At 66.4% G+C, this 20673-nt stretch overlaps 1 protein-coding gene across 3 annotated transcripts in view; it reads right to left on the bottom strand.

Annotated features, from left to right (window-relative positions):
• CACNA1I (calcium voltage-gated channel subunit alpha1 I) overlaps nucleotides 1-20673 on the bottom strand; it is a 90412-nt gene that overhangs the window by 29345 nt on the left and 40394 nt on the right. For all 3 annotated transcript variants that reach the window (XM_070051502.1, XM_070051501.1, XM_070051500.1), the window contains 5 exons: nucleotides 20534-20631; nucleotides 10277-10436; nucleotides 5677-5992; nucleotides 4450-4542; nucleotides 1629-1941 (listed from right to left, as the gene is read on the bottom strand). In XM_070051502.1, coding sequence (XP_069907603.1) covers nucleotides 1629-1941; nucleotides 4450-4542; nucleotides 5677-5992; nucleotides 10277-10436; nucleotides 20534-20631 — 980 coding nt within the window. The remainder of the gene's footprint in view (nucleotides 1-1628; nucleotides 1942-4449; nucleotides 4543-5676; nucleotides 5993-10276; nucleotides 10437-20533; nucleotides 20632-20673) is intronic.

Genomic DNA, 20673 nt, shown 5'->3' with positions numbered 1-20673 from the left:
TGTGTCCCCGGCGGGCACGGGCACCCACAGCAGGGGCTGCCCTGTGTGCACGCAGCCCCCAGCCGCTCACAGAGCCCACCAAGGAGCCTGGGCCCCGGGTGAGTCTCAAAGAGCTGGGCAGAGAGGCCAAGATGGCCACGTGTCCCTCGGCTCTCCCGCCTGTGGGAGGGGCCTGTTGGGCAGGGCGGGGCTGGGAGCAGGGCTTCACATGCCCTTGGCTGCCCAGGCACTGGGGCTCCTTGGAGACCCCCGGGCCGGTCTTGCGCTGTTTCACAGAGGGGCACGCCAGCCTCTCCCCGGCCGCGGGCTTCCTCCTTCATGTCTCCTGTATTTCCCCAGAACAAACCCACTTCGTGCCGGTCAGCAAAAACCAGCGACCTTAACAGGAAAGAGAAGCCTTCGACACCTGCCCTGTGTTCCCTCTTCCCCAGATACCACCCAAGCCCCCAGCGAGGCCCTTGGGCGCTTGCGCTACTGGGGGGGGGGGCAGTCAGAAGCCTGGCGGGGAGGGGGTGGGGGTGGCGTCCCACCTCAGCCCCCGCAGGGCAGGTGTGAGCCCCTCCCGGCCCAGCCCCACCGCTCCGCCCAGGCCAGGGGAGAGGCACACAGCTCCACGTCCCTCTAGCAGCGCCCCCAGGACTTTCCCAAGAAGGGGGCGGCGTCAGGAAGCACCTGGAAGTAAACACGCCCCCTCCAGGAAGATGGGCGTCCGCCCGTCCACACGCTGTGGACGGTGGGTGGCATTTTCCCACAATCTCAGACTCAGAGGGTGAAGCGGGGCGAGGAGGGTGCTGCAGGGCAGGGCCTGGGGGGCTGACTCCCACGTGCCTGGTGGGCCCGAGCCACGTCCTGCACGAGCCGTGGTGCTCAGACACACATGGAGACAGCCCCCCACGCTCTGCAGCTCAGGGGCAGCCTCCTCCCCAGGGAGCCGTGCGATGGCAGCAGGAGGCAGGTGCTGAGCGTGGCCCCGGCAGCTGTGACATCCCAGGACACCGAGTCCTGCCGCCAACACACTGTCCCTCCAGGTGACGCACTCGGCTCCTTGGGAGTCCGCTTCCCCACCTGGAAACTGGGGACAGCGCTGTCCAGTGTTCTGCCTTCGCAGGTGAGCTGACGAGCACACGGGAGGGCCCTTTCCCAGCCTGAGAACCAGGCCAAACCCTCAGGAACACCCACGCTGGAGCATGGCCCGAGGGTGGCGGGGTCCCCAGCACGCACGCCTTGTGGGGCAGGCCCATGGCCACTGCGTGCCCAGAGCCCGGCCTCGTGGCTCAGTCTGGCTGTGGCCGGCAGCAGCGACCCAGAGGGGAGCAAAATTTCACTTCACAAGACTTAGGGCAGACAGCTGCTCCTTCCTTCACAAGTGTAGCTCCCAGGGGCAGAGCCCACGTCCGTGTACCCATGGGGGTGCAAAGGAACCACCCCGGCTGAGGCTGAGTTCCTGCGATCCCAGGGCAGGTGACAGGGACAAGCAGAGGGCAGGGAGGAGTGGGGCCCGGAGTCCCCGGGGGCTTGTAAGGGGGACGGGAGCAGGAAGCCGAGAGGAGGTGCTCTGAGCCTCTGGGCGCGCCCCCTGCACACGGCACACTGCACACTGCGTGCTGCCACACGGCTGGGCCACTTACTGTAGTGCCGGGGCTCCGCCGCCGGGGGCCCGGGCTTGGCGGGGGCTGGTGCTCCCGGGCCCAGGGCCTGGCGCCGGCTCCGCAGAGCCTGGTAGAGGCCCAGGGCCCGGCGCTTGGCCTTGCGCAGGATGTGACAGACGTACTGGAAAATCTCCTCGTAGCAGTCGCCCGGCTCGGCGTAGCTGGCCACGGTGCTGGACGACAGGTAGCGCTGCCGCTGCTCCAGCATCAGCCGGTGCTCCCGCTGCTTGGTCTCCGAGAACTGGGTCGCTATGACAACGAGGCACAGGTTGATCATGAAGAAGGAGCCCACCTGTAACCAATGGGAGGAGAGGACAGGGACAGAGGGGCGGGCGGAGACAGGAGACAGCGATGGAGACAGGGACGCAGAGGTGGCAAGGACACACCATAGGACAGAGCAGGGAGCAGACAAGAGCCAGCGGGGACAGAGAGACGACGACAGAGACACCAGAGAGCGTGAGACCAGGCTCAGGGGGACAGGAACGGAGGGCACGGGGCGCGGGTCGGAGATGGCAGAGGGGAGCAGGGGAGGGTGGCAGGGCCCAGAGAGACAGAGAGGCACAGACACAGATGGGGACAGAGAAGATCGCTGAGGCCTGGCCCAGGGTGGGCAGAGGCCCAGGCAGCTCCCCAGGCCCGAGCAGGGCCGGCCTCCAGGCCCTGCTCCCCTCAGGGCCCCCAGACTTCAGCACCGAGGCCACAGCCCCTGGTGGCTCCCCAAGACCTGAGTCTACCTCGTGGCCTGGACCCTTGCCCTAGGTGGGCATCCAGCCAGGGAGAAGGAAGCTTCCCTCGGATAGGCCTGACTGCCTGTGCCTGCAGGGGAGGTGGGACAGGCTGCCCGTCACGTCCCCCACGTCCTCCACCGCCAGGGCCCTCCAGGGCTCAGCCCCCTCCCCGCAGGCCATCGTGCTCAAGTTGCCCCCAGTACGTTCTTGAAAACACAGCACCCACCCCCATCCCTCTCCAGCTCAGCATGGCTGGGATCCTGGCAGGTGGGGGTGGGGACTTCCTGTCCCAGAGGACTCTGGGAAAATCCCTGCCTCTGTGGCCAGAGGATGCTCTGCTCTTTCCCATCTGAGGGCAGCCCGGCCCAGGCCAGGGTGAGGCGTGCGGAGGAGCAGAGGGCTGGGACACTGCTACCCGGCCCTGTCTCCCTCGCAGCTGCTGGGGTGACCCAGGCAGGCTCCTGCCGCCTCTGGACCTCCACTTCCTCATCTGTGAAAATGGCAAACCGAGCCCACAGTTTTCTAATCAGAAGCGTCACCGGGACTGGGTCGGAAGGTGAGCAGCCCTCACCAGCCATGCGGCCCAGGCCAGGCCCCGCACAGCCAGGGTTGTAGGGTGCTTCAGGCTCTGCTCCCTGGACCCTTGGTAGCCCCTGGAGAAGCAGTGTCCTGGGACAGGGCCACGGGGACCCAGCCATAGCTGTGGTGACAGCAGCAGGTGCACCGCTGAGCTCCCCCGGGGCAGGCACCCCGCAGGGCACGGGGCTGAGGAGCTGCCACGTCCCCACGTCCCCACGTCCCCACGTCCCCACGTCCCCACGTCCCCACGTCCCTGTGAGCTGGGCGCTAAGGAGCCTTCCGGGGTCACGCTGTGAGTTCACAACTCAGATTCCGCGGGGGCAGCAGACAGAGCCTCCCTCGCCCTCCCGGGAAGTGCGGGCTCCTCTAGCACCCCACGCGGTGTGTGACCCCGCCCTGCAGGACTCTCACCGGACGCAGGGCCTCTGTGAGCCGAGCCCCTCCAGAAGGCTCTTCCCTGCTGACCCCCAGGGCCTCCTGGCCCAGCTCTGGTACCCCCTCCTCCAGGCCGGACCGGGGGCCTCCCGGGCCCCCTCGACTCCGCAGGCTTCCCTCTGTTGTGCGATGCAGGACAGCAGCCGCCTGCTGCCAGCCACCTCCCCAGCGAGCCTGTGCACCACTCGAGGGCGCAGCCGGGGCTGGCCACTCGCCACTCTCTCCCCAGCATTCAGCCCGGGGCCTGGTGCGGGGCAGGCACGCCCAAACGTTCGATGAATGCATGGACAAGCCAACGGATGGCAAGGCCGAACACGAGCACGGCTGCTCTCCCTCGCCGGTGTCTCCTCGGGGCGCCAGGCCCCCAGCCACCCCGGGAAGGCACGGAGCTAAGCCAACAGCAGGTGTCTCAGCCACCTGCCAGCGCATCCTGACCCCCCCCCCCTCCCGTGCACAGGAAGCCAGAGAGCCCAGCCTTGCAGCAGGGGGAGTGAGCGGCTCGGCTCCTGGAAGGAACTGCCTGCCACCTGGGGACCGCGGCAGTGGGGTTGGAGACTGCAGAGGTGGGGTGGGCGGGGAGGGGAGGGGAGGGGAGGGGCAGTGCTGGCCTAGAAGGGGCCAGCGGAGCTCAGGTTGCCCGCAGGGTGGGAGTCCCTCCAGGTCCCCACCGGGGCCAGTGTCCCCTCTCCACACCCAGCCCCAGAAGCGGACTCAGGCCACGGTGGCAGAGTCTCGCGTCTTCCCGCGCCCAGGATGGGTGGGCAGGCACCCTCGACAAGCTGCCTTCTGGGGGCTGTGACCTTGGCTGAGGTCGAGCGAAGACTGGGTTTCCCGCGGTGGGTGTGAGGCAAGCCGGAGCCACCCAGTGGGTTTCCACGGCCGGGGCGGTGGGAAGTGACCTTCGCCCCTCCAATCACTGCTCGACGGCTGGGCTTCAAAACATCCCCTCCTGCCCGCTCCCAGCCACCTCCCCGGGGACTCCCGAAGCCCCTCCTCTCCCGCAGGCCCCTGGCCGTGGGCCTGAGCTTGCCCACGAGCCCCGGCTGCCCGACACTCACTATGATGAGCAGGATGAAGTAGATGAAGTTGTAGAAGGAGTGGGCGTCCATCACGTAGTACATGATCTCCACCCAGCCTTCCAGTGTGATCACCTGCAGCCACACAGGGGCCGTGAGGGAGGCGGGCGGCCCCCTGCTGAGCAGCCATCCTCCTCACCCCGTCACACCGCTAAGCAAACGGGTTCAGAGAGGTGAGGGCCTTGCCCGGCGCCACACGGCCAAGCCGCAGTGGAGCCCGGACTCCACCCGGGCACTCCAGAGCCCACCCTGTCTCCAGCCGCCACCCCAGGGCAGGCGGGCTGCAGGGGCAGGGCCCTGGGCACCGGGTCTGGCTCAGCAGCTGGGCCACTCACCCTCCGTCCCTGAGCCTCAGCTAACGGAGCCCTGGGGCTGCTGGGACTGTCCCCCTTCACCCGGTCCTACACCCACTCCCTCCCAGACCACAGGGGCCACCCCAGCACAGCTGTTCTGTGCACTTCTGGCAAACGCCCAGCACGTGAGCCCCAAGCACCCGCTCTCTCGGGCTGGACGGCCACTGGACAGTGAGCGCACACGGCCTATGGCTCTGAATCCATGACCCCGCTGCTCCCCTCGGCAAGTGTGTGGGCCAGCCTGGGAAGGCCCTCCCACCTCCTGGGGGCTTGAGGACAGCGGGAGGGCCCTGTGGCAGGGCACCCACAGCACAGGGCCCGAGTGCTCTGCTCCCCTCATCTCCACCCGGGGGCGGGCGACTGTCACTGCCCCCATTTTACAGAGGAGAAAACCGAGGCACAGAAAGGTCAGGCAACGCACCACGGCCCGCCGCCCCACTCCCCGGACAGGCGTGCAAGCGGAGCCGTGAGGTATGTTCACACTGACGGGGGCACCGCGCCTCCCACCCGCTCCAGACCAGCCAGGCTCCTGGGGACCCCTGCCGCCGGTGCTCTCTCTCTGCCTGGCACCCCCCCAGGAATGGCCCCTCCCGCACCCCCACGTGAGACCGTGCCTTGTCCAACAGCCCTGCCTCTCCTCTGCACTCAGAACCCCCTGCTGGGACCCCAGGGCTGGGTTCAAATCCTGGTCCTCCCACTCCAGTCACTAGCACGCTTCCTGTCTGTCACCCTCAGTTCTCCGTCTCTAAAACGGGCCTGAGGACCTGTCTGGTGCCAGCAGGCAGCAGGGTTCGGCGACGCAGGTGGCAAACGCCTGGCGCGGGCACCTGCCTGACCCCGGCCCACCCGGCCTCACCTGGAAGATGACGATCCAGGCGTAGCCGATGTTGTCGAAGTTGATGGCGCCCTTGTGGGGGTTGGCGCTGCCGGTGCGGCACACGTTGTAGTAGCGGTTCCAGTTGACGCACAGGCCGCTGGCGTTGAGGTCCTGGCGCCCCGCCCCGAAGTCGTAGACGTCGTCCTTGGACAGGCAGCACTCGCGGCCCTGCTCCTTGAGCGGGGGGATCTCGTGGCAGCCCATGATGCCGTTGTCGCCCGACAGGGAGCAGATGAAGGGCATCTCGTCGTCCTCCTCGGGCTGGTAGTACGGGGGCAGGGCCACGTCCCCCTGGCTGTCACGGAGGGGAAGGGACAGGGGAATGTCACTGGCCACACCTCGGCCACGGCCCCTGGGGCAGAGTGAGCGACACAGCTCTGCACCCCTGGCCCTGCACACTGCTCAGCACACAGCAGGTGGCCAACAAGCAGGCACTGGGGTCAGGCCGCCACCTAGGACACCAGCATCCCACACGGGCGCAGGTTCCAGTCCCAGCTGCTCCACTTCTGATCCAGTCCCCTGCTAATGTGCCTGGGAAAGCAGTGTAGGATGGCCAAGTACTTGGCCTCCTGAAGCCACGTGGGAGACCTGGATGGAGTTCCTGGCTCCTGGCTTCAGCCTGGCCCAGCCCCAGCCATTGTGGCCATTTGTGGAGTGAACCAGCAGATGGAAAACCTCTCCCCCCACCACTGCTTTGCAAATAAATAATCTTAAAAAAAAAAAAAAGTGTTGAGGTTCAGGGACGCAGCAGGCGTGGGGAGAACTCTACCCCACCCTGCCCACCTCAGTGGCCAGGGCAGGTCGCTCCCCTCTAGACGTAGGCTTCCTCCTCTACACCCAGGCCCTGCCCTGCCCAGCCGCAGTCCCAACCAAACCCCGCCGTGACGCTGCCCATGGGCCCTGGCTCTGGGAGTCACCCAAACGACAGCAGAGTCACAATGAGTGTCCGAGGGAGACGAGAGGGAGCAGGCTGACCAGGGGGCGGAGCGCCCTGCAAGTGTGACTGCTAACGCCACGCGGCACTGCGACGGCAGGTGCAGTGAGGCAGGCACAAAGCCCGGGCCACGGCAAACAGACCCTGCCACGAGGTCACTGAGCGCCGCCCCCCCGCACGGACCACTCCAAGGTGGACCATCGTGAGCACGGGGAAGGAGGAGGGCTACAGGTGCACGCCGCTGGCGGGAGACCACCTGGACGCGGGCCCTGCCGAGGGCAACAGCCACAACCTACACGGCCAGCGGAGCGCTGGGCCTCGGTGAAGACGCCTGTTGGGACACGCACACCCCACGCGGGGGCGCCTGGGGTCGATTCCCCATCCAGCTTCCTGCGCAGCGCAGATCCTGGGAGCTTCAGGGAGTTCGCAGGCCATCGCGGGCATTTGGGGAGTGAGCCAGTGGAGGGGAGCTCTGTCTGCACACATCCGGCCAAAATTCACAAGGTCACGTGATGCTGACACAGACACGGCTGCAACCCACTGCAGGAGGACCGGCTTCTCTGCAAAGAGAAGTCCTGAGGCCGCTGAATGTCCACACAAAGTAACGAGAACAAACTGAGCCCGACCACACGCATACGGACCAGTGGGAACCCAAAACACACACACGCAGGATCTGTCGCGACCCTGGACGCAAACAGCAACGCTAACACACGGGCGCAAAATGAGCTTGCCTGCAGCCAAGGGCTGCTACTCTTCACAGGAGATGCTACGCTCATTACGTATTTATTTATTTTCATTCTTAATGAAAGGCAGAGAGCGCGAGGCAGACCTTCCGTCCACTGATTCACTCCCCAGACGCCAGGGCTGGACCAAGCCGAACGCAGGCTGGGTCTCCCACCTGGCGCATCAGCAGGAGGCCGGCTCGGAAGCGGAGCTGAGCCCCGCCCCCAGGGCCTCTGCTCCGGGATGCAGGCACCGTGCCAACTGCCCCACCCAGCAGCACTACGCAGGCAGTGGAGGAGCAGTCCCTTCTTTTCCAGCTCCCTGTGCGAATGCACTGCTGGCTACGGATCGTGCTGCACGGAACTGGGCAGGCGGCCACCAGCCACGCCTGCCCTGGGGCCGCACGCAGGAGCCCCGCTGGGCTGGGGGCGTGTCTGGGCTCAGCTTCAGCACCGTCCGCCCAACAGCCTGCCGGAGAGGTGGCTGCACAGCTCTGGTGACCCGGGCACCGTCGCACCCTGGCGCCTCCCCACGGTCCCAGCGTGTGCTTCCCGCCGACTGCCCACGAGGTCCCAGCGTGTGCTTCCCGCCGACTGCCCATGAGAAACGCCTCCCGCGCTCATCAGCCGCCGCTCTCTCCCCTAGCGAAGCACCTGCTCAGATCTGCTTGGCCATTTTCGCCTGGACCATTTTTCTCTTTATCAACTGGCTGAGTTCTTTGCCTGCTCTGGGTTGGAGTCCTTTATGTATCACAAATACTTTATCCCAAGCTTTTTAGACTTAATCACTCCTGAAAACCTACACACAGGGCTCTCAAAAGCACACGCAGTGCTGGGAGACTGCCAGTCCGTGGCAACGTCGGCCAGGGGCGTCCTGGGGTCCCTGGGCACTGGGCTCACGCAGCTGAGGACAGCAGACTGCACAGCCCTGCCTGGGTGGCCGCCACCCACCTGGCCTCTCTGCTCTCTCCTGGGGGCTCTCTGCCAGCCCCACCTGTTAGACCAGGGAGATGGGGGGGCACTGTGTCTGGGCCCTCCCTGTCTGTGCCAGATCAGCACTCAGGTGACATCAGGCAGCCCAGCCCGGTTCCCATGACCACGGCCAAGGCCACCTGCAGTGCCGGTGCATCCCCTACCCCACCTCGGGGCTACCCACAACCCCTGCTGCTCCATGACTTACCAGCCACGTTCCCTTGGGCAGACGCCCTCACCTCCCTGACCAAGTTGGGGAGAAGACTCCCCTCGTGGGGCTCTGAAGATCACGCTGGTGCACACGCGGCACCCGGCAAACCTCAGCTGTCTCACTAGCCGGGCTCCACGGCTGCCTTCTGGGCTCCGTCACGCCCACAGGCTCACCCGGGGTTTACCCCTGGAGCCCCGAGCAGCCCTTGGCACTCCAGGGTGGGCTGATCTTGAGTGACAAGCTTCCCAAGGCCAAGGCTGCTCCCCGGAAGTGGCCCGTGCTTGCGGGATGACGCCCAGGAGGGGGCGGGGTGCTCGGTGGGGGCCTGGCCCCTCCCTTCCCTCGGCAGGCCTCGGAGCCAGTGTGCAGGCGAGAGCTGGGCTCCGGCAGCCCGAGACCCCTCCTCCGTCCCGGCCGCCTGTGCTCCGTCCTGAGAAGGGCCCTTGTCGGCCCTCCAGCTGCGCTCGGCCCAGCTGCCTGTGGACTTTGCCCCTGCCCGGGATTCGGCCTGGCTCCCCCAGAGCCCCATCCCGGTTACCAACCCCTCTGCTTCCTGGACAAGGCCTCTGGAGTTCAGGTGAAACCTCCCTCCCTGCGTTGAGGGACGCAGAGCCTGGCCTTGCTCTCCACCCAGCCGCGGCCCACTGCCCCTCAGGCAGCATGGGCTGTCCCCAGCCCAGCAGGGTGTGGAGGGCGCTGCCACCTGCCCGGAGCGGAGGAAGCGGGAGCTTGGCGGGGGGGGGGGGGGGGGGCAGCCAGCCCCGCCCCACCTCCGCCCCTCTTCCCTTAAGGGCTCCGGCTCAGGTGACATGTGTTGACATTCACCTCTACTCTTCCCAGGCCGAAGGGGGGAAGGGGGCCGGATGCTGTGGCCCTGGGACCCTCTGCCCCTCGCTCCGGCTCCCGCATCACAGCCCAGACGGAGCAGGAGTCCCTCACGCAGCCTGGCCTGACAACAGGAAGCACACGGCCGAGGGGGCGGGACTCAGACCCTGCTGGGGGGCATCGCACAGGCACACACGCACACGCACTGCATAACCGGTCGGGGCGCCGTGCCAGTCCCTGGTCTGGGCCCTGGGGACAGAACGATGAGCCAGGTGCCCCCGCTCTGACGCAGAACTCACACTCGAGTGGCACCCAAAGACCCAGTAAACACACCCAGCACCCGAGCCCATGGGCCGGGATGTGAGACCACTGTAGAAAGAGGCGAGCCAGGGAGGAAGTCAAACAGGACAGTGCACGAGCCCGGGGGGGTGGGCGTACAGGACAGTGCACGAGCCCGGGGGTGGGGGGTGGGGGGTGGGTGTACAGGACAGTGCACGAGCCCGGGTGGGTGGGTGTACAGGACAGTGCACAAGCCCAGGGGGGTGGGTGTACAGGACAGTGCATGAGCCCGGGGGGGTGGGCTTACAGGAGGCGGTGACTCGTGGGCTGAGCTCCAGCAATGAGAAGGGGCCGGCCCCAGACCACACAGGAGGGGGCCACGTGGGACAGCAAGGCCTGGGTGAATGAAGCTCCCACCTGTGACCGAGGGGAGCCTGCTCCGGCCCCCTGCGCAAGGGCACCACGAAACCCAGCTCCCCGAGAGCCCCAGCTTGATTTGGGCTCGCACAGCTTTGACAACCGGCTCCCGGCGGCGGCGGTGACCGGGACCGCCCTTGCCGGGCCACGCCCGGGGCTGCTCCAGGGCTCTGCCGTCTCCCCGGCCACCAGGGCCCGGTCCCGGGGCTGCGCACTCACATGGTGAAGTTCTCCTCCAGGAAGCAGCGGTTGCGCAGCAGCCCCGCCCACAGCTGCACGCCGATGATGCCGAAGATGAAGAAGACGAAGAAGCAGAGCAGGAGCACGTTCCCCAGCATGGGCAGCGTGTCCAGCAGCAGGTTCACCAGGATCCGCATACCTGGGGGAGGGGGCCAGACAGCGGGCAGAGGTCAGCGAGACACGGCCGGGCGGGGGCCAGGCGGGACACGGACCAGGGCTCCGCTCGTGGCTGCCCAGTGGACCCCCCGCGTCTGCCCTGAGGCCACAGAAATGGCTCTGGGCCCCCACTCTCCCACGAGGCTGCAGATGAATGGGTGGACACGGACGGAGCACGGTTTATGCTTGTGCCCAAACGGGAGACCCTCCAGGCTTGGTGACACCTAGGGGAGGTCACCCCCACTTTCCACGGGAGGCAACTGGAGAATCCAGGACTGAAGCCACTCACCCACGGTCACAGGGCTATGGGGCGGCAGGGTCTGGGTTTAAACAGGGTTTCCGCGGGTGCTTGGCGCGGCGACGCCCACGTCCCACGGCACAGTGCCTGCTTTACCTCCTCACTCCGGAGGCGGCAGGTGGCGGCTCAAGTCCTCAGGCCCCTGCCACCCATGGGAGAGCCCCACACTGAGTTCTAGGCTCCTGGCTTCGGCCTGGCCTCAGCCTGGCTGTCACGGGCATTGGGGGTTGGGGGGACCAGAGGATGGACGATCTGTGTGTCCCTCTGACTTTCAAATAAAATTAAAATGTAAACCAGACACCAAGACCCATCCCCTTTCCACAGCACCCCGCCCTGGCTCAGCTCAGATGCCCAGCGTCCATGCAAGGAGGCCCAGTAGATGCCTGACGGGGTTGTCCTGAATGCCCTAACCCCAGGGCGGTCAGCGGCTCCCCGGGCCGTGCAGACACAACAGTACCGGCCAGCAAGGGCTGGTACTCCCAGGGAAGGTGGTGGGGAGAGCTGGGGGGGGGGGGGGGCTTCGGGCAGGCACAGGAGTGGGCTGGGTGGGGGCTGCCCACATCCTAGATGGCCCCTGGGGGCCTGAACACCTGGCAGGGAGGGAGCGGAAGCCTGAGCAAAGCAGGGCTTCTCTCAGGGCCCCAGGTTCAAGTCCCCGCCCCGCCCGCCGGGACAGGCGTCACCCACCAGGGTTCCTCGGCTGCACCCCACAGCTCCCGTCCCCACGGAGCGCGTGGAGGACACCCGCCCTCCCGCCGCAGGTGCAGGGCCAGCTTTGAGAACCGACCGCCTCTCCCGAGGCTGAGTGACGGCGTCCCCTGACATGGCCTCAGCTGCTGTCTCCAAGCCACCCCCTCCCTCCAGGCTCCACGCGAGACGACCCAGGCACCGAACTACCAAGAACCCACGGAGTGCCAGTCGCGTCGACTCATGCCCAACAGCGCTGTCCAAGGTGCCGAAAACGCGGCCTCATGGGGATCACGTGACCCTGACCTGACCAATCAGCATGCTCCCTCCCCATAGCCCCAGTGATTGGTCCAGAGTGGGCATGTGATCCCCGCCAGGACCAATGAGAGTCAGCCCAGGCGCTCCCAGGGGCGCTACAGGGAAAGAGGCTCCATCCACAGGGGTGGCAGGCGGGGCAGAGGGCAGCTGGAGCCGCTGGGGCCATCTTGCCTGGAATAACTTCTGCGGGGCAAGCAAAGTCCAGAGCCAAAGAGAGGGCGCGTGCTGACTGCGGCCGCTCTCTGGAACAGAGGTCCTGGCAGGTCACCGGGGGGGAGTGACAGCTCCCGGCGCTCCATCGCCCACAGAGGGGGCGGGGCCACGCCGCACAGGAAGTGCCACGAACCGCGTGGTGCGCATGCGCCACCGTGAACCTCCCACTCCCACGCCTTCGGCCGGAAGAGGCAGGAGCTGCTGGGCCAAGCAGGGGTGCACACTGGGGACCCGGAGGGCCCCCACACGCCCCTGCTCTAGCTCCCTCTCTCTGGCCCTGTACCCTGTGCCCGGCAGATTCCCTACACAAACAATGGGTTCACACCTCCGTGCTCTCCGCCATGCTGTGCCTGGCCAAGTCCTGTTTCGCCACCGCAGTCCTGTGACGCTTTCTGTCTCTGTGAAGCCGTCCAGGTGCTTCCCTACCCCCGTCTCAAGTACAGGCACCCCTCTCTTCTTGCTCTGGGAACTCTCAGCCCCTCTGACCTGGCCTAGGCTGCCATGTACAGTTGCACAGGTTGCATACTCCACAACCCAGGAGGCTCCATTCAACATCAACCATCAGTCTGCAGCTAGCCCAGTTCACCCTCCTGTCTCTGCCCCTGGGCTGTGAGCTCCTGGGGGCCAGAGCCGTGTCTGAGTCACTGCAGTGTCCCCGGAACCCAGCAGGTCCTGTCCCAGAAGACGGGCTCAGCTAACGCTGGTTGAGTGACTGCTCGTGAACACATGACGTGGCAAGTCATGGAGACAGCGGGAGGTGGGGGGTGGCAGCGAGGACAGTGGCCCCGCCCAGACTTGTGTTCCTTCCGGGGGTGGCCCCGAGCTGGTTACTAATGAGGATGGCTATTTGGTATTTGCATCAGAAACCTGTGCACTGGTTGCCAATCAATAATTCATGTCCACCCCATCTTCCCTCCCCACGAAACGAGGCCAGCTCCTGTCAGAAAGGCGGTGGGGCTCCGTGAAGGCTGCCTCCCGACCAAGAGCGGGCCCCGCGGCCCTCACCCCACAGGGAGCCAGGGCGGGCAGACGCGGGGAGCAAGACACCACCAGGGACCCTCGGAGCCCATCCCAGGGGATCCAGCTGGCCCGAGCGAGCCACAGGCCATGCCAGTGCCTCCCTCCCTCGTTCATTCATTCATCAAACCTAACAAATGCTTGCTGCGTGCCAGGCAGGGCCTGCAGGGCGGAAGGCGCCGAGGGCCCAGCGTGGGCAGAGGCACGGAGGAGGCGCAGCCAGCTGTGCCAGGGTCGGCAGAGGGCACCTGCGGAACGTGGGGCTCTGAGCTGGGTGCCCGGGCAGGCAGGCCCTGGGCTCCGTGAGTGGGCAGAGCCCCCATCAGCTCCAGGCTTCCCCCGGACGGGGCAATCCTGGAAGCCAGACAGAGGCAAGAGGCAGCAGCTGGGGGAGGGGGGCTGGCCCAGAAAAGCCAGGCAGGGTGCTCAGCGCCCTGCTCCCCGCCCCCCCCCTCCCGGCTGCCCCAGGCCACCCCTGCAGGCGGCCGGGCCTCTGCCGTCCAGTTTCTGTTCCGTGTATCGCCGTCCCGAGAGGCTCCGGACACCTGCGGGCGGGCAGCCCCCCCACCCCCCGCAGCCTCCCTCGGCCGCTGAGGCCAGCTCAGCGTCACAGCCCTCTGCGCTGGGCGGGCAGGGAGCCCGAAGGCCACAGAGCCGGGGCTTAAGGAGCTAATTATGGCCTGAGAATGAGTTCACGGCCCCGTGAGCCAGGGAGCTGGGAGTCGGGAGGCCCCGGGACACTCGGCTGATCCCCCCTTGATGCCCACGGCCTAGTAATTAGCCCTGACCCGTGGGATGTGACACTAGGCTGCGTCCCCTGGCTCTGGGCACCTGTAGGGGGAGCCCGAGGCGGAGGCAGGGAGAGGAGACAGAGACAATGATAAAGAGAAGGCGTGACCGAGGGAGGTAGACAAGGAGACCACGCAGAGGACAGCGGGGGACGGACGGGGGGTAGAGGGCGGGAGGAGACACAGGAGGGGACGGACAAACGGCCCTCACATCACCATCGCCCCCACACCTGCACCAGCCAACCCTCCTCCTCCTCCAGGCTGCCTTCCTTGACTCCTACGCCATCTCTTCTGCTTTCTAGGGTCTCCAGGTGGGCCTTGGTGGGCAGCAGACCCTACTCACCCAGCCAAGAAGGGGTGTAGGACCCCGGCGCCCCCAGGACATCCAGGACAAGCCCCACCCTGGTGAGGACCGGGGGCACAGACCCTGGACAGGACGTCTGAGCCCAGCCGGGCACGAGGCCGCCTCAGACCCTCCAGGGGACCTGCATTGCCGGCTGCCTCTGGGATCAGCAAAGATGGCGGGGCTGGTGGCGGTGCCATGGCAGCTTCCAGAGATGTGGAAGGCGGAGCCCAGGCTTGGGGGTGGGGAGGGCGGGAGGAGGCCTGCGCGGCGGAGCAGCGGAGCGGCCGTGGGGCTCACGGGGCTCCCTCCGGACACGCGGACTTGGGGGCCCGGCCCTCAGCACGGCACTGCCTCGTCACTTCTCGGGGTCCGGCCTGGGAGCACCAGGTGCGCGGTGTCAAGCACCAAACGCTGGGAGCTGGGTGGGGGCACGGGTGGAGCTGCCCCACCCCGAGGGCCTGGCCCAGAAGGGGTCCCGTCTGCTCCACGGGCGCCGCGAGGGGGGCCTCTCCCGCAAGGTTTGGGGTGCTCTCTGCAGACAGGAGCTGTCAGCCCAGATGAGCGTGGCCACATTGTAGCCAGCTCCGGTAGAAACAGCGGGCAGGTGCCAGCCTCTGTGCGGGGGCACAGCCGGTGGCCGGGGGAGGGGGCACGGCTGCGGCCTGGCTCCGGAGCTCCGTGCTCTCCGGTCCGGTCCAGCCAGGTCAGTGGCAGGCGCTGGGCGGCTGGGGGAGGCCGTCTGCTGCCCCTGCCACTGTCCATGCCAACTAATCAGGGGCACAGTGGGCGCCGGGGAGGCCGGCCAGGCAGCAGACGGCCAGGCTGCCCCGGTCACAGCTGCTGGCCCCTGCCCAGCCGGGAGGGACCTGTGGACGCACGTGGGCCTGGCACCCACCCCGGCCAAGGAGCACCCCCCCACCCCAGGAGGGGCCTTGGGTCCCGCGCCATGGCTGTCCAGGCTCACACTCTAGGGACCAGCCTGGCCCCTGCTCACCAAAGGCACCCCCCACCTGCTGTGGCCCAAACACCTCTGCCCACGTCCTGTCGCCCTCCTCTGTGAGACCAGCTCCGGGTGTGCGACACTGCCTGCCCCGCCCCCTGCCCTGGTGAGAGCCGAGCCCCCACAGCGGCTGCATCGGAATCCCCTCACCCACCCCAGCCCGGCGGCCCCTTTGGCTGATGGAGGCAGCATGAGTGGGTGCACAGCGGCTCCCTCCTTTGGCCTGCTGTCCAGTCTGCAGTACTTCCCCCTGACTTGTAGAACGGAACTTGGAACTTGACCCTGGCGGGGGGCTGCCCCCAGCCCAGCACCACCACCCCCCCAGCCCTGGCTGCTCCTTCCCGCTCCCAGCTCCAACTCTCACCAGATGCTCCGGCCAGATGTTCTCCTCCCACCCACGCCGTCTCTGCCGGGAAGACGGCACCCCGGGGAGGCCGGGCCCCTCCGCGTCCTCACCGCTCTTCCTCCTCCCGTTCTTCCTCCCCCCGAGGGGCTGCCAGGCCTTTCTCCCTTAGGACGAGGGGGGCCCTCTGGGTGCCAAGGAGCCCTGGTGTGGCCCCACCGCCTTCCCCGCGGCCCCCTGGAAACACCAGGTCTCCAAGCCGACTCCAAGACCCCACCCAAGAAACAGGCCCCTCGAGACCTTACAAGTCCCTCCTGTGTGCGGCCGGTGTGACCTCGACCCCAGCCCAGCACGAATCTGGGCAGAAGCGGGAGGCAGCAGGCCAAGGGCACAAGCAGCCGCCCAGGCTGCACCAACCACCCTCCCAGCCCGCCCGTGTGCTGTCCTGGCTCGCAGCCCCCCAGCCTGCAAAGGGCCAGCGCAGTGAGAATGTGCAGCCCCGGCCTCAGGAGGCGTTCCAGGGTCTGGAGCCGACCAGGCCGGGGGGGGAGAGGGCGCTGAGGCATCACCACAGCTGCAGGACCTCCTCGGTCGCAGAGGTGGTGAAGTGGGCCACAGAGGCAAAGGTTCAAATCCCGGCTCGGCCCCAGCCAGCTGCGTGGCCTCGGCAAGTTACTCAGCCCCTCTGCGTCGGTTTCCCCATCTGTAAAGTGAGAACTCACACGGCGCCCCTGCAAGGCACGGGACCAGCCCGCCACCAGCCACCGCCCATCATCACTAAAGACGTGGACCCCGCCTTCCCGGCCCCTCCGTGCCACCACGGCAGGTGCTGGTCTGTCTGCCAGGGAGAGGCCTCCCCACCCCTTTGTGGGCTCGCTGAGCACCTCCCAAAACCAGCCCCAGAGAAGACAGCCCCGACGCCCGCCCTCTGCCCTCGCCCCCCCCCCCGCAACACCCGCGGTCACTTGCCACACGGGAGGCCTGGCATTACGGGACGCCGTCCCATCCTTGCTGCCGTGTGGGACTTGGTACTGTTAACCCATTGGGAGAAATGGAGGTGCTGAGAGAATCGGAGCTCGCCCAGGTCCTGGTCCCCACCCCGGCTCTCGAGCCAGGGTCTGACAGTGCGGAGCAAGCCTGCAGCTCCTGGGCAGGCATCCACAGCGCCGCCAGCAGGTGCTCTGCCCCCGAGCCCCTGCCCAGGCCTGGCCTAAGGGCCCTGCCTGGGGGTGCGTGAAGGGACCAGGCCAGGGGTCTGCCTCCCGGCGCCTGGGGGAGGGGGGACACCCAGAAGCTGGAAGTGACTGTCCTCATTTTGGTGGAAAAGTGGCTCAGCCAATGGGCTCAGGGAAGCACTGCAGGGCTGGGGGGATCGGTGGGCGGGGTCCGGCCTGGGATTGGCTGGTGCCGGGATGGGGCGTGTTTAGAGGGAACCCCGCCTTACCTTGCCAAGGCCCAGGAAGGGACAGTGATTTACGAACGGCCACACAGCAAAGAAGCCGCGCAGCCCTCCTGCCTGCCCCTCTCCATGCTGCCTCCCTCCCTCACCCATCCGAGGCCAGGGCAGGACGGACAAGTTTTACAAAGTCCTGTGAAGACCCCTGTGCCTTCCGGGCCCCCTCCCCATCCTGGACAAAGCTGAGGACCTCCCATCTACTCCAGCCCCTCCTCCTCTTTGTGCAAGCTGGGAGACTGAGACCCGGAGCTGTCGGGAGACCAGAGCTTGCCTCTCCTGACCTCTCACTGAATCTTCTCGGTTGATGGTGCTAAGCCTTTGCAGCCTTCCCTGTATTCTATTTTTATTTGGAAAGAGACAGAGAGATCTTCCACCTGGTCCACTCCCCCAAATGCCCACAACAGCTAGGGCTGGGGCCAGGCCGAAGCCAGGAGCTGGAAACTCGATCCACGTCTCCCACGTGGGTGGCAGGAACCCAATACTTGAGCTGTCACCTGCTGCCTCCCAGGGTGCACTTTGGCAGGAAGCTGGAATGGGAAGCAGAGCCAGGACCTGAACGCAGGCACTCCGACATGGGATGCAGGCGTCCTAAGTGCCGTCCTCAGGGCTACACCAAAAGCTCACCCCTGTTTTGTAAATTCCAGGCAACCACCCCCACCCTGCAGCTTGCCAGTTAATAACCCATAACCTGATTTCGCCTATTACCAGCTCTCTAGCTCGCCATCTAGTGGCGAAACTGAAAGCTACAGGCTGCTATCGGACCCAGGACAGACGCGGATGTAAGGGTGGCTGGGAGGACTTGGAATGCTTTTGGGAAACTCATTTTCAGCCTAGCAGCTAAGCCCCCACCGTGTCCCATGGCAGAGGAACTGGGCTGCATTCCGGCTCCCGCTGCTGACTCCAGCTTCCTGCCCATGGTGATGCTTGGGTCCCTTCCAACCATGAGAGACCTGGATGGAGGTCCCAGCTCCTGGCTCTGGCCCCAGCCCAGCCCCGGCTGCTGCAGTCATTCGGGAAGTGAGCCAGCAGCTGGAAGACCAATCTCTCTCCCTCTCTCTCCTGGCCTCTCAAATAAATAAGTTTATTAAAAGGCAGCCAATCAAACCTCTCGTGCCCTGCCCCCCCCCATTCATTCCTGGCGGCTCTGGGCGGGGGCAGGGCACCTGGGGGCGGAGCTGTCTCCTGTGACGCCAGGCGGCCAGGCACCTGCTCCTGCCTTTCTCCCGGCTGTGAATTTATCTGAGGCCCCTCTGCAGGAGGCGCCCTCGCTGGGCCACTTCCAGATCTGAGGAGGGGACACCTCCCGCCGCTCTGGCCGCCGGGAGGTCAGTGCTCCCAGCAGCCCTGCAAGGCTACGGGGCAGACTGGGCTCCCCAGCAGGGACAGCTCCCCTGACCCGGCTCACAGGGCCTCGCAGCCACGGCCGCCAGCCGGAAGGAGGCCCCGGAGGAGGAACTCCGACCCCTCTCTGGGCTTTCTGGGCTGCGCAGCGCCCGTAGCTGGAGCCTCCGGGAGCTCCGGAGATGGACCTCTGCCCTCCTCCACCTCCAGAGAGGACGGGGAGTGACCCCCACAGGCCACCACCCACAGCTCCTCACACGCAGCAGACAGATCAGGGGGATGCCCACACACACTGGCAGGAGTGCACAGAACTCCATGCACTCACATACACACACGCCTCCCGTGCACACGCTCACACACTCACCCGCCCGTGTGTGCTCACCGACACGTGTGCACACACCTTCCCAGGTGCAAACCCTCACACTGCCCACCACCCACCTGCACACCATGCACACAGGCTCCACGGTGAAGACATGCAGACTCTCACACACGCCGGGGTCCGTCCTGCCTCCGCCAGAGACCACCTCCCCCACTCACGTGTCCCATCAGTCACACTGGTCCACCGCACGGCTGCAGCCCCTGGAGAGCCAGCCTCTGACCCCTCTGCTGACCGCCCCCCACCCCAGGCCCCGGGAATGAAGCCCACATCCTGGCCTGCTCTCCGGTCAAGGCGGGCAGGGCATGAGCAAGAAGGCACGTGCGGCTGGGGCAGGTGCACTGGGTAGAACCCAGGACTGGTTTGGTCCCTGCCGCTGACCTGTGTGACCTTGGCCTGGCATCCATTTCCTCATGTGATAAACAGGGGAAGATGGTTTTGAACTCAGGGGTCTTGAAGAAGCCTTCCGGGACTGGTGGGGATGGAAAGGATGGAGACGCTGCCCTGGGATAGCCTCTCTGGGTGTCTCTTCCCAGCCACCAAGGAAGTCTCCACAGGGCAGCAGGAGGGGTGGGAGCAGGAGAGTGAACTGCAGGGCTATGGCTCTCAGCACGCCTCACTCACCCGCACCGGGCCCCCCAGCAACTCTGGGACCTCCCAGCTGCGCACGGAGGGCTGACCCTGCACGTGCAACCTGGACACCACCCAGGAACCCCGCCCTGCCCTCTCAGAGCAAAGCAGGAATGAGGGCACTGTCCAGACCCTGCCAGCCCAGGCCACCTCTGTGTCACCTTGCTGCACAGAGATCCCGGAGCTTGGCCCCACGGCCTGCCAGGCTCCCACACCGAAGGCCAGAGCCAGGCCAGCCCCACAGGCACGCAGGGCAGACAGGCTGCACGGGGGTGGGCTGGGTGGGCAGCCTGCCTCCTCCCCTCCTGCCCCCATCCCCAGCTCACTGCTAACACAAGGCAGGGGAGGGGGTTGGGGGCGGTGTGCCCTCCAGCTGTGCTCATGGGAAAAGTGCAAACAGCCCACCTCCCTTACGGGGGGACGTGGGGCTCGGGAGAGACCAAGGAGACCTCCTTGAACGCCACGTGGGTAGAGGGATGCATTGAATGTGCACAAGACGTGTGGGCATCGGGACCTCCGGGAGGTGGCTGGATCAGATGAGGGTGCATGGCGCTGGAGAGACCCAGGCTCGCTCCGTCTCACTGGGCGATGGTCCCCGCCACACTAGCGTGAGGCAAGAGGCCGTCACCAGGCGCCAGTGCCCGTGCTCTCGGACCACAGCTGCCAGAACTGCAAGCTAAAGAGCATCGGTTTGGATCAGTTATCCCACGTGAGGTGTTCTGTTACAGCCCCAGACGTGGACTCGGAGGGATGGGTGGGCGGAAGGGTGGACACATGGACGGAAGGACGGATGGATGGACGGATGGGTGGAAGGATGGACGGACGGATGGATGGATGGACGGACAGATGGGTGGATGGACGGATGGATGGATGGATGGATGGACAGATAGATGGGTGGACACGTGTGAGTAGGTGGATGAACCTATGGGTGGGGAGTGTGGGTGACAGAGCTCAAGTTCAAAGTCAATCAGCAGGAATGAAGGAGTCGGGAGCCACTGCCCCCATTAAGTGCTCCAAGGAGCTGCTTCCTCCCAGACCCCAGCCCACCCCCCCGGAACATTTCACCCCTGAAAAGCCGGCCCCCCAAGGCTGCACCCCGGTTTCTCTGGGACTCCGAGGCACCGGGGCCACCTCCAACGCCTTCAGGCCCTGCTCCCAGCCCGAGAGCTGCACAGAGGCAGAGCCACATCCACGTCAGCCCAGCCGGGCCCAGCGGGCGCCGGTCGGTCTCGGAGCGAGTGAGCGGGGCGGGGCGCGGGCGACTCACTGGGCACTCGGTTGATGGCTTTGAGGGGCCTCAGGACACGCACGGTGCGGATGGCCGACAGGTTGATGTTCTGCAGGTCCAGGGAGTACTCGACCATCCTGCGGAGGAAGGGGAGGAGTGTGAGGGGCGGGCGGGGAGGC

This window comes from Oryctolagus cuniculus, chromosome 11, assembly GCF_964237555.1.
Source record: "Oryctolagus cuniculus chromosome 11, mOryCun1.1, whole genome shotgun sequence".
In the NCBI taxonomy this organism is placed as follows: Eukaryota; Metazoa; Chordata; class Mammalia; order Lagomorpha; family Leporidae; genus Oryctolagus; species Oryctolagus cuniculus.
Note: the sequence above shows the minus strand (reverse complement) of the source record. Positions and strands in the feature narration are given on the sequence as shown.